Genomic DNA, 14188 nt, shown 5'->3' with positions numbered 1-14188 from the left:
CAGAGGTCACGGAGAGGAATGGGTGTCAAAGAATGTGCGAAATGAACAAATGAAAGCCGTTTTACTTTTAGCAGTTGGAACTGCTGCTCTGATCAATTGCACAATTCATCTCAGGTTAAGAGATCTAGAGGTTATCACATGTGTGGAAATTTAAAAAATGCATGAACACTGGCGTGGGTTTTTTTCATGAATGAAGGAAAGCACCCTTCCCTACCTTCCCCTTCCTTCACTTACCTCCTCCTAAAGCCCCTCCACCCTCCACGGATGTCTCTGAGCAGTGTCCAGGCATTGTTTAGTATGGCCCATTTGAATGTGCCGTTTTAACGTAGCCAATGTCGTTCAATCTTGTACTCATGCTGGCATAAGGGGACCATTCCTCCCACCCCTCCCCCCACTTATTCGCTCCCCCAAACCTCCTCCCCTCAATATTCCCATCAGCGAAGCGACGGGTTGTATTTGCTAGTATATACAATAAAAGAGCCGGTTGTGTGTGTGTCACCATTTTTCTCAGAGATCAGTGAAAGGATCTTCGTCAAACCTTCAGAGATTCTTCAGTGAGTGCCGGAGAGTGTTTTAGGTAAAAAGAAATTGAAATTTTTGAAAAAGAATGGGTTTTTTTGGATTTATTATTTTTTGTAATTGCTCTATAGTGCCTAAGCCTTTGTATTTATGTGAAAGGTAATATTAAATCATCCCAGACCCCATTCCTTAGTGGGTGTCGGAAAGTGTTTAAGGTCCCCACAAAAACTATACTGGGAAATGCCGGGTACCCCTGGTACTACGACTACGACGACTATATATACTCTATGTGTATATTTACAGGAAGAATTTTAAATACATCAGGTTCTTTTTTTATTTTTTTATATTGTAATGCATCATCTTTCATTTCAAATCTCTTAAAAAGCTCCATGTGATCGAGTTCCTCTGACGTACATGTTATTGTTAATGACGTTATCATGACAATTCCAACACCAAGAAACTCTCTGGGCTTTACCTGCTTATTGCTGATTCAATGCCAATACAACGGTCTCTGTAATCCCATGACGTAAGATTACTCTCCGTTGATTATGGGTGTGAGCATGTCATTGACAACTTTACGTAACCTGTAATTCCCTGTTATTATACACCAGTGACGTAAAGCTCCGTTTCGCATCACCGCAATAGACCAGGACCAGCCATTTGGCGTGGCAAAACACGGTCTGGGCTGGGATACAACCATTCTGTTGAGAAACGCACAGAACGATGTAAAGTCTGTAAGTGCAAATGTTGTCTTTTTATTCCAACATGTATTAAAAAGATCAAAAACTATTTTCTTTTACAAGTGATGTCGATGTTGTTCAGATGCTCTCTTCAACTCAAGTCCGTGAAGACACGTGGCTGCAGGAGACAAACTAAAACAAACTTTCTGCCTTTCCATTCCAAACACTCCAGAGTTATCAAGTAAGTTTCTTTAATGTTCAAAAAGAGTATATTCCCTGTATGTTGTGTTTCTCAATTGCTCTTCAGTTTCCATGATGTCTACGTCAATGCACATAGTCCTCATTGAAGAAACTCTCATGATGAAGTCACAGAACCACCATCAATCTGTATTTCAGTCCCAGCTTGGGAAAAGGAATAATCCATTGGTCCCTCATTTGTTTGTTTTTTTCTCTTTTCCAAATACCACACCAGCGGTCTGTTTTTGTCGACACCACGAGTCCACCCACACAGGGTCTAAAGAGGCGGTTTTGTCTCACCACCTGCTTGGTTCCAGCTCCTATAAGGCTGTACACATCCTCTTTTTTACCTTCTTGGTCTTTCACACCTGTTAGGAAGGACAAAGGGACCTCAGGTGTAACTGAAATAAATGTTAGGAATATAATGAATACATTCACAAGCATATAATTCAAGCAAATGGGTTTCAGGAAAGAGGAGTTAACAATTTTCTGTTCGAACTTTAGCCAATGTTGGCTTCGTAGTGAGGATTGTGAACTTGCAGCCCACAACGTGGTGGGATCAAGCCTGCCTGAAGCCATTTGGTGTCGATTCTGAGCTTCTGAGAAGCCAGGCAAATTATTACGTCACAGTATTGAAATGGTGATTGAAAACCCAGGTGGCTCATTCATCAGCCTGATGGAGGGGGAACTCTGCTTGTACTGCTTGGGTTGATCTACATGTGACATCATTCCACACGTTATAGAACTCTTAATTCCTCCAGCGCAACTTGGTACCAAAAATCCCTCCAACTGAATCTGCTCACACATCAAGGACATCCATGTCCAAGAGTGCCCATTGAGGTCCTCCACTCCTCCTTTAACAGCTCCAATAATTCCCACCTTCTTGTAGGATCTGTTGGACAAAGGGTTTGGCCCAAATCTTTCATGGACCAACTGGGCAGGCTTGACATACAACTGAAGGTGGCAGGAGTTGCCAGAATTGGTTATGTTCTTATACAATCCCTGGGATTTTCCCAGGAGCGATCGAGTAATATGTTTGGTGAAGATCGTATGTTGAGGTTGTCATGATCTGTTGTATTAAAAAAAATTAAAATAATACAAAGAAGTTAAAAGAAGGGAAAGTGGTCCAAGCGCATTTGCAACACCCAAGATTGGTAATCCATACAAAACCATATGGCCAACATTCCCCAATTTGTCGTGCAGGAAATATTTAAATACGTATTTAATTGAATTTCCCCAGGTAATGCTTGCTGGGTATTTCAGCAAGTACCATCTAATGATCAGATACATTTTTTTATATGAAAGGATGATGTGTATGTTCAGGATGTCCCTTTGAGCCCACCTGCAGGTATGACTGTTGAGGATCTGACTGCGAAGCAAGCAGCGCTCCTCTGACAGGCGACACCAGCAATGGCACGTGTGAGGGTCTTGCCTGAAGAGATGTCTCTTCCGTTGGGTGCAAGGCGCACACGTCCTGCACGCGCAAGCACTTTCAACTGTACAGTAATGTCACGGGACTTACAATGTAAGTCACGGGACTTACACTGCAGTAGGAGTCGGACTCGTTGGTTACACACTTGTAACCTGTCCAACTTTGTCTTTTGTTTCAGGTTTTTAAAATGATATGCTCATAGAGGAGCTTCTACATATACTGTACTGTGTACAACATGCAGGATTAGGATGATGATATTTGCAGATAGTGGTGTACTTTACATTAATTAAAAGGGCATTAGTATTTAATGGATATGCCAACACAATGTAAAACTTCATTAAAAGTGAACAATTCATCAACTAAATACCACTCCATTATCGGGGTTTCAACTTATTAACTGCAGTACCACCAGCAATCAATGGGGAAGTTATCATCAGATTTCAACAACAGCCAAATGAATGTCGTACATTTCATCTTATTGATGATTAAGGCACCGATGTCAATGTCTCTTCATGTACATCTTATTCAACTAATGTAAAAGCAATCATACTAATATAAAAGCAAAAAACAGGTTGAATTCATAACATAATAAAAACTAGAGAGTTCATACAACACGTTACCCCACGCAGTGTTCAAATATATACTTCAATCGAAGTAAAATTATTTTAAAGTTCATTTAAAAAACATTCTGGAAGTTTTGTGCTATTGAAGCAGTCTTATATACCATCTTATTGTACATGTCCAAGTACTCCAAAACTGGAGGTTCTTGATAGTGACAATATGATGACTTGTGTTCTGCAGTGTTCAATTATATAATTCAATTCAAATAAAACTAGAGCAAAGTCGATGAAGCATAAAGTTCCACAAGGAATAACCAAATATCAAATTTTGAGTTAAATTTTCTTTTCCCATTTTGACCGGTAAACCTGAGGTCCCCACTCCAGGGGCATCAATTCAAAAGTCAAATTCAGTCAAATTCAAAAGTCAAATTCAAAAGTCAAATTATGGGGGGGAGTCAAATTCAAAAAAATCATTACATATTTCATGTGTTCCCCAATGTTGATTTTTTAAATTTTTTTAAAGCTTCATAAAAAAACATTTTAAAATGTTCCCGTAATTTAATGTGCAAAATTAAAATGTGCCCATAATTTCATGTGCCAAATTAAAATGTACCCGTAATTTCTGGGATTTGACCTTTTGACCCTACCACAGGGGGGGGGGGGCAGGACCAAAATGACACTGCTCTCATCCCTTCTTGCCATGTAGTGATTATAACTACCAAGTTTGGTGAATTTCTGCTCATCTATTTAGGAGGAGATAGCGTGACGGACAAACGGACAGACAGACAGAGCCGATTACAATATCCCCCTGTTTTTTTTCAAAAAGCGCGGGGATAATAAAGATCGTAAAGGTCTTATAAAAAAGTTAATACCAGAAGTTTAACAGCTGTTTTACGCAGTGTCTATTATATCACCCTATCTAACACATTACATTAGTTATCCATGCCTGTTGTTTGTGTCTTTTACGACATCCTTGAAAACAGTACGTTTCCTGTTCAGAATGATTTTCAGTACTATTTGATTGCCAGACTAAAAATATTATCTTCCTCCTCTGTGTATGTGCAATCTGGACAAATTCAGAGCCAAAGTACTGCTAAACTGCAGGTTTGTTTTCCGATTCATGTTAAAAATATAATATTCAATTGAAATAAGCGGTTCCTCAATCATAAACTGACGTTTGTAGACGGTTGGACAGAGAGACATGAACTAATTGCTTAACCCTAAAAATCACTTTGCGTGCATGGGGTAATAATAAACTTTTAAGACTTCTAGCATCAAGAAAAAAAAAAAGAGAAAAATTGGACTGCGGATCCTGAAGCTCACCTGGATCAGGAGCAACAGTCACTCAAACCCCCTTTAAACTCCCTTACAGCCTGATTTTTGTTATGCTGTGAACAAATTTTGGTACATCACGAGTGACGAAGGTTGTGGTCATGTTTCATCAAAATTGTGTGTGTAGTTTTAGAGAAGAGAGCAAATACCTATTTTGGTGTGTGTCAAACCGCACGCAAACCCCCTTCGACCCTGATTATTTTTAATGCCGTGAACAAACTTTGGTACATCACGGGTGATGAAGGTTGTGGTGAAGTATCATTAATATATTCTGTGTAGTTTCAGAGAAGAGGGCAAATACCTATTGTGTGGGGCTCAAACCCTGTCCCCCCTCCCCCGCCACAGATCCCCCCTCGACACTGATTTTTTTTTATGCCATGAATAACATGAGCGATGAAGATTGTGGTCAAGTTCATCAAAATTACGTGTTTGGTTCAAGCGATAATGACCGAAGTGTTTACACTTCATCACTGACCTACGGACATTGCTCAAATGGCATCAGCTAACCACACTAAGGTCCAGGTGAGCAAAAAACTAACTAGAGCAGAATAGTAAAAAAAGAACTGATAAATGTTTGGAACTTGGACATAAGAAAGAGAAGCACACCTTGGAAACAGTTATCTGCCATGGTGCCATCAAAACCAGGATAGTGCACTCCAAGAATGAATAATTAAATGGAATGAATAAGATGTATGAATATCCTTTTACTGAGTCAGATTGTGAGAATAAATTGAGAAACGCGTCGACGTTCAGAGTAAGAATCAATTAAAAATAGCAGGATATGAGAAAGATAGGCATAACTAATCGATTAGATCGTTTTGTCAGAATAAATGTTTGTTCTTGCATAATATTTGCATGTTGCGATGAAACCTCGGGCGGTGACTGAGTCGATTACGTGTATTTAGTGATGCCTGGGATATTGCCAGCAATCTTTACCATACTATGTCCACATAATGAAAGCACGATACACCGATTGGTGAATGGATAACGACATGAATTGATATAAAGGAATGCGATTGATCTCAGAGACTGGGTCACTTTCAACCTGCCCTGATCTCACCTGAATAAAACGAGTAATTGCACCCTGGTTGAAAGTCCTGGTCAAAAGTACTTAGCATACAGTTTTCAACTTGGAAATGAGAGTGCTTTGTAAGTGTTCACAATTGTTGGCCTTGCCCCATGAGCCATCATCCCAACTCACAGATGTACGGCCAAAATGTCTAAAACAAAAAGCAATCTTTTAAGCAATAGTTTCAATGTTAATAGACCTTCGATCATAACTGACCAATTCCTTTCTGGATCACATGAAAAGTTAAATCAAATCTTTCACCAAACTATAATTTTAAAGGTGTCATACTGTGTTCATGTCACATGGTCGGACGCAATGGCTGAACATGGGAATATCGCTGAACATGGGAATATCGCTGAACATGGAACGTGTGTGTATAGTTTAATTTGTGTCGCATATACATTTATGAGCGTAGAAAAGATCACTGGGATCGTGCGAGGTAGAAAGAACAGCATCAAATTGTGATGACCCAAAGCTTTGAAGATTGCAGTCGGGAAGATGATTCGGCACAGAGTTTTTCAATTTCCACAACTTAGAAATGGTAATTCCAAAAAGCCATGAGTGGCATCAATGGCTGAGGGTACAGCTATGCCACTGATGCAATGCCACTGGTGGGGCCAGGAATTTGGAATATGTTATGGGTGCCGGCGATAGCACACATACTCTTCGCGAAGCACACTGTGTGATCGTTAACGTCCACTAAATAATGCTGGCAAATGGGAAGCCTAGTTTAACATCCATCCGAGGGACAGCACACACATTGATGAATCACCCTGCCTGTGAGACACCAGGATAACAGTTTGAAGCTCGGCCGAGATTCAAACCCAGGCTGGATGGCTGAGAGGCGAGTGTGCATACTTCAAGGCCATCTTGTTACCCTCCCTCCACCGAAAGCCTGCATAGTGGTCAGTGGTATGAGGAAATGGAAGTCCAAGGCCAGATGGATCTCAGTAGAAAATAGAACACCAAATAATCTTTAAATCGTTGGACGATACTAATTATGCATTTGGATTGAATTTAAAGGTGTATGAGATGTATGAGTCAGAAAGAGGATTATTTTATTGCACTAGGCCTTATTTGTACTTTCAAAGGCCGAAGGTTTCTGAAGATAGGCTGTCTAAGTTGTGTCTTTGTTAACCTTTCAAAGTTTAGGCTTGTTGTTCACCTGTTGACCTGCTCACCCACATACACACACCTTTTCAAACCTCTAGAATCAGCTCCCTGGGCAGTCTGTCCAACTACGTACCTCCATCCACAACTGCAAGAGTGCAGATTACCACCAACTCATGTCTTCCATTACTCATGATCTTTTACACTCCCGCTAACCTTCTGTACATTGTCTTTTATTGCAGGCCACGTTTGTACGTCCGTCAAATATCCACCTGTTCCCTTCTGCCGTTTTCGGAAGGTTAACTTGCCATTATCCTCTATCCTATTGTTCCTTCCTCAGCCTAGATTATGTGTATTAATAGTGTCTGCTTTGTAAGCCAACTTGTAGATGTGCTGCATTTAATTGGCAACAATGTGACGGACTTTTGGCTATTCCAACCTTGCTATAAATATCACAATCACAAGGCATTTAAAAAACAAGTAAAAGTAATTCCACCCATTCTGTGTCTGCCCCCATTCATGTTCCAAGATCTCCAAATACAGCAGACAGTTCCAATTCCACAGCTAACCGCAAGCAGTGAATTGAACTGAGGTACCAGCACACAATAGCCTACTCTTTTCAATCGTCCTCATGGGAATTATACTGTCCACATACCAAATACACATGGACAGCCGGCTTTTTGTTCCCATCCAAAGTGTTGTGAGTTCTGAGATGTAACTTGCCTGGAATGCAGTTATGAATCTGCCCTGTTGTTTGCATCATCACTGGGGTGCATCTGAACTGGTGATAGGCCCTCTGCTCTTCCAACTTCAACCTCCCCATCATCAACCACCCATTCCCCCCCCCCATGGAAAATCGATGCAATAGATTTGTATTCGATAAAAAAGGTTAATCGCAAAATATTCTATATTTCAAAGAGGGAATGGAAAGGAGATATCCCGCCATGACCAAAATGACCACAAACTCTTCCTCCAAAATGTGCAAATTATCAGCGAACATTGCATGGCAAATCACATGGTCACGCATGCAAGTGACACACATTACAAGCTAGGGTATTATTTAATTATGCATTCAACAATGAAAGGATTCGAGAAACTGCAACTTGTCTGGAAACGTGGCAATCTTTCCAGATGGTGATGCTTAACTCGACCAAGCCTGCACCAGGTTGTTGCATGGGAGCCTAATTAGTTACCACAACAGCAAAAGATAATTCCAAAAGTTCATCAGGACTGCAATCTGTTTCCTGTTTTTATGATAGAATGGACAATAAGGTGAACTTGAGACTCCAGGCGTCTTAACAAAGAAATCATCGGATGAACCTCTTCAAGAAATGACACAACAAGGCGCATTGTCATGTTTGACAGATGCAGAGGTGCAAACAGAGCTCCAGTCTATTACACAAACATGGACATCAAAAGGCTCCACTTGGCAGACACAAGAAAATAGTAAATGATGCAAATCACAAGAAAACAACAATTCTTAGCTCAAGGAAAAAAGGTACTCCTGCAAACGCCCCCCCCCCCACCCCAACAAAGGGAACAAGTAAAGTTTTGTAAAAAAAAGTAAAACCTCAATACTTGAAGAGGTACAACAACACCAAGTTGTCCAACTTACGATCAGATGATTACGTGTGTGTGTGTGTGTGTGTGTGTGTGTGTGTGTGTGTGTGTGTGTGTGTGTGTGTGTGTGTGTGTGTGTGTGTGTGTGTATTATACATGTGAAATGTCCAGTAGCGATGATCTTGTTGGATTCAGGTTCGAATTTTATTATACATTTTAAATGTATAAATATGACATGGAATTGCAGTTTGTTTATTAACAGTGCGTTAACATACGACCTCTGACAGGATGACCTCCATTGCTTCTAAGCTGTTCAGCCTGGGTTTGAATCTGGGCCCAGCTATAAAATGTTATCCAGGTCGATGTTTCACAGGTTGGGTGAATCATCAATGTTCCTACGATGTCGTTCCTACGATGGACGTTAAACTGGGTGTCCTGTCTTGAAAAGGAAAAAAAATCCTGAAAAGGAAATTGAAGCCGTTTAAAAACGATAGAGCATGGACATGTAGAGGGGGAGGGATGGAAAGAGGGGAGAGGGAGGGAGTGTGGGATGGAGAGGGGAGTGGGGGAGAGAGGGAAGTGGGGAGGAGAGGGGAGGGAGGATTTTGTGGGGGGGGGGGAGGAAAGATTCCTTCTTTGGTCTTTGGACCTTATGCTGCATTGAAAATCTCAACATTAAATTTTGAAATGATGGGAGAACAGGCATGAGTAATGTTGATGCCAAATATTATTTTGTAACCAGGATATTGTGCCCTCTTTTGAGATAAATCTCACCTCTGCCACCTCATGATGCACTACCATTTTGCAGTGGACAGTATAAGTTGCTCTGAGCTTTGGTTCTGAGCGAAACCAAGAGTGCAACACAATTGACCTTTTTACAGTCCATGAAATATTATTTAAATTGATGGATTAAGTTAAACCTTTCCCGTCACTGGGGCTGGATACTTATGCTTTCTTTTCCCATCACTTTTTGTATAGTATGTATATATATATATATATATATATATATATATATATATATATATATATATATATATATATATATATATATATATACATATATACAAACACACATACATATATACTTATACACATACATATATACATATGAGGCCCGGCTAGGAGAAGTGATGAAAGCTACATTTTTTAATGATATGATGATGATAGGCTCGGATGATAGGGGAAGGGTTAAAATAGTGCAATATGGCATTAACTCCAAAATGGCCGATGTGGCCCTTACATCACTCTTCCTCACGGTGCCTCATATACATAATATATACATATTATATATATATATATATATATATATATATATATATATATATATATATATATATATATATACATACATATACATACATACACATACATACACATACATACACATACACACATACACACATACACACATACACACATACACACATACACACATACACACATACACACATACACACATACACACATACACACATACACACATACACACATATACTATATCGAACCCCCTAACTTGATGACGCCACAGATGGAGTCCCATAACAGCAAATGCTGCATGACCTGTTAGCAACAAGCGTCGTCTGCCACACAAATGCATTGTCTCTGCCCTGCTGATCACCAGTTAGGAGAGGTTGCAGCCAGGAAGGATGAATCAGTCAAAAGGTGAAACTCCGACCCTTACTGCTAAGAGATGCTGACGTCATTCACATAAATTATGCCAGTAGAGGTTTGGAGAACGTTTTTGAAACCCCCACATGAGAAGCTAATTGGAGCTGGAATTCTTTGAGCAGTGTTTGCGAATGCGACAGAGATTAATGTAAATTGTGAGAGGTATCTCAAACAAAAGGCAACTTCTTTGTGGTCTTGAATTGTGCAAAACTTACGACTTTATCGCTTCGCTTTGGACTTTTTCTTTGGACCTCATTCGTTTCTGTCCTTTCCTTCTTCTCGGTCTCTTTTCAGGCCTGTGGGGAAAGATACAATGACCAGAGAGCTCGGTGTTGATTTCTTCATGGAGAAGCAATGGCGATAAGGTGGGTTGGAAAGAAGAGATAATGAGAGGTAGAACAGCATGGTTATCAGGCTAATGGTATGTGAATCCTAGCTGATTACCAAAGGTATAACAGTTCAGGAATGTGAGATTAAGTAATTTACCACCATGTGGAAAAAAACGTCAACTTGCCAGCCATGTTTATAGCATTTTCTTATACATTAAAAAAGTAATAGTCATATTGTACAAAATACAGTTAATTTTCATCGATATAGATATCATAATCAAATGTACCAAACTCTTGACAGTGTTGGTGCTGCCAAAGCAGCTGTTTTTTGGCAAGGGTCATTCAATCATTTCATACGCAGCCTGTGGCTGCTGGTTTCATCATTGCTGGGAGCGCAGCTGTTGCTGATGCAGTGCCCCCTGTTCCCAGTAAGCTGGTATTCATTTTGCCAACCTCGGAAGGATGACAGGCTGAGTCAACCCATCCATCCATCCATTGGGACCATACTCTGTGCAGAGCATTGGTGCTGCCGAAGCCATCTCCTGCTATTGGGCACAATCCTGGACGGGTCGCCACTCTGACACAGGATACCAGCAAGCTGGCCATCATTTTGCCGACCTCGGTAGGATGTTGGGCTGAGTCAACCCACCTGGTGTTATTTAACGGCCTGACAGGGGCTCAAACTCAAGACCCTAAGATCTTAAGCCAGCCACCTTAACCGTTAAAGAGCAGGTTTTGGGTCGCTGATGACTTTGCGTGATTCGAAGGTTGTAATCACATTAATAATCGTTGTGCAATTGTTTTCTTACATTTGAAACTCAAAATATGCTAAAATTAACTTCTAAGTCAAAACCTTTGTCAGTGATCGAAAAACAGACCGGAATTTACCGAAGATGCTATGACGTCACGTTCTCCGAAAACTTTGTGAACATTCGGAAACAGCGTGTGAACAACGGCGAGATGCGAATCAGAGAGTGATTTCAGCGGTGATGAAATTGAGTGTTTTCATTCCGATATTGCCGAGGACGAGTCGGAGGATGATGGGAATTTATACTATGGAGTTTCTGGCCCTGAGCCATATAAATTTGAGCCACTTACAAGTGCCAGAAAACGGCCTATTTAGTGTACAAGTGGCAGGACTGACTGCCCGGCAGTTCACACTGACAGACTCCACCAGACAGATTGGTTTGTAGATTTTCATTTTCTTGTTCGATGCATAAAATAATGCAAAGTTTGATTTGTCTCTGACTTGATATAATAATTTTTAACCCTCTAGTCACTCAAGAGTCAGAAATAGAATGAATCAATAATGGACCCCAATATATTATACACCGTAGCCTTGGCGTTGAAGTCTTTCTGACAGCTGAGCTTGACCCCAGTGAAAGTGAACAGTAAGAACAAACCCCAACTTTCAAGAGACTGTTGTGGTATATAAATACCAAAACATGTTTTGCCTCATTGGGAAATATTCTACCAAATTTAGAAAAAAAAGTGGAACATTCATCAATTTTTTACAATTGAAATGAAATAGCCCAATTTGCTGATGTTATTAAAAAAAAGTAATTTAATCAACAATAAGTTGATTTGTTGAGAAATTTTTTCATGCTTGTGTTTTTCAGAAAGTTTATTTGTGTGTTTTTCCATGTACTCTTTAACAATACATTTCAAGGTTTTTCTCACTTAAACTCAACAATTGATTCTGTGACAGAGCAGTATCTGGAGAACTTGTGAACCAACAACTCGTATTCACAGAGTGGTGATCAGATTTGTTTATGCCTTCGTAATCCTCGACTGTGAAATGGTCACCACAAATGACAAGTCTATCCAAAGGGTCCTCTTTACCCGTTTTCTTTGGCAGAAATTCGCCCGTTTGGTTTGTACAAATCTTATCCACTGCCGGTGAATGTTTGATTCCTTCGGGAATCGGTGGGAGTGATTACCCATTTTCCAGCCATTTTCGCAAAACATGACGACACACGTACGAGGCATGATGTACAAATATCGAAATAACTTTGTTCTACAATAATTCAAAATAAAAAAGGATAATATAGACAGTTGCAAGCTCAAAAAAAGCGAAAGAACGGCCCGCTGAACTGGACACTTCTTCAATGAGCGAGTGAGTGTTCGCTTTGTTTTGGAGAACATGACGTCACCATCCGTATATGGGCATGCGGCTGTTTTTTTCAACAGCCTCGAGAAATAACAACTTCGGAGTTAAATTTCATTAACTCTCCCAATAGTTAGGCAACCACAATAGTTTGCATCAAACAATTTAATACACCTATAATCATATTGATAAATTTTCAGAACATGTTTGGTGACCCGCAACCTGCCCTTTAAGTAAACACCAAGCTTTTGGCAAGGGTTTTGCTGGAGAACTTTCTTTCTGATATTGGAATTGACGATTTTGAAAAGGGAAAAGTTTTTGATTTTGGATTGTATGCACATCAATTGTTAGTACTGTACCTTCATATTGGCAAAAACAGTTCTCCATCACACAGGTGTTGAGATACTCCATATGAAATAATCTTCAGGCATTTGAATAAAAACACAAATTAGTGGAATTGGAGACTCCTTAAACCATACAGTTAGAATATATGACAAACCTAAAAGTAGACAGTTGATATGCTGTTGCAGCAGTCTTCACAAAGAATACACTGAGTGGTTTGAATTTGCTCTTGCAGTAAAAAAAAAAAAAAAAAGTTGAATTTTGTACATGCTCAAAGCACAAGCACACGGTATTTACTTTTGATGATAGTTACCAGATAATAAACATCCATACACTAGTGCTCGAAAACAAGCATATTTAATATCCCCTCAAAGGATGACCGCTCTTCAATGAAGCAACATTGGGCATTATGGGCTAGCAGACGAACCGAGACCTAGAGGTACGCACACTCACCTCTAAGCTGTCAAGCCTGGGTGTGAATCTGGGCGCAGCTATAAACTGTCACCCTGGTGTTTCGCAAACAGGGAGATTCAACGTGTGTGCCACCACTCAGACGGACGTTAAATTGGGTGTCCATCTGCTGGCATTATTTGGAGGACGTTAAATATCCTGTGGTGTTTTGAGCTATCATTGGCACCCTGAACAAATCCCAAATTCCTGCTCTAACCGACAGGAGCCACTGCAACAGCGGCACAGCTTCGACCTCAGCGAATGATACTGTCCATGCATTGCATATCAAAGAATAACAAGATTGGGCATTGTAAAGTGTTTCATCCATCACCTATTTGACATTACAGGCATTTTTCTCAATGGAAGGTACAGGGAAGTTGAAATCTGTTATGCAATGCTTCAATGAAAATTCCAGAAGACTGATGTGATTATTATGAGCTGGTTTGGATGAAAGGATGATTTTTTTGTTTGTTTTAATCGAAGGTTCAATCAAAATGATGGATTCAACTAGTTGTTCAATAATCATGGCTTCGAAGAAGCATATTCCAAAAGACTCAGGAAGTTTAAAAGACAGTAGCACTGCTGCAAAGCAGTCTGCTTTGGGAGAAGTAGAGATATGTTAACCTGTGAGCTATGGTTGCTGAGAATGTGGGGTATCAGATCTGAAACTACCCTTGAACCTGACTTCTTACCTTTTCTTTCTTTGTTTTTCTCTTCTTTTTTGGTCCCTCTGCCACTGAAGGTGGACAGAGGTTACGTTTTCACCCATGTTTGTCTATCTGTTCGTCTATCT

The 14188-nt window shown here is 40.1% G+C and overlaps 1 protein-coding gene across 7 annotated transcripts in view; it reads right to left on the bottom strand.

Moving 5' to 3' along the window:
- Positions 1-1250: 1250 nt before the first annotated feature.
- LOC147011721 (vascular endothelial growth factor A-like) overlaps positions 1251-14188 on the bottom strand; it is a 92081-nt gene continuing 79143 nt past the window's right edge. For all 7 annotated transcript variants that reach the window (XM_085856947.1, XM_085856945.1, XM_085856944.1 and 4 more), the window contains 3 exons: positions 10383-10463; positions 2779-2910; positions 1251-1804 (listed from right to left, as the gene is read on the bottom strand). In XM_085856947.1, coding sequence (XP_085713073.1) covers positions 1783-1804; positions 2779-2910; positions 10383-10463 — 235 coding nt within the window. In that variant the 3' untranslated portion in view covers positions 1251-1782. The remainder of the gene's footprint in view (positions 1805-2778; positions 2911-10382; positions 10464-14188) is intronic.

The sequence above is a fragment of the Eptatretus burgeri genome, chromosome 15, assembly GCF_056783735.1.
Source record: "Eptatretus burgeri isolate ZD-2024b chromosome 15, Ebu_testis_v1, whole genome shotgun sequence".
Taxonomy (NCBI): Eukaryota; Metazoa; Chordata; class Myxini; order Myxiniformes; family Myxinidae; genus Eptatretus; species Eptatretus burgeri.
The sequence above is the reverse complement of the archived record's forward strand: the minus strand, read 5'-3'. Positions and strand labels throughout refer to the sequence as shown.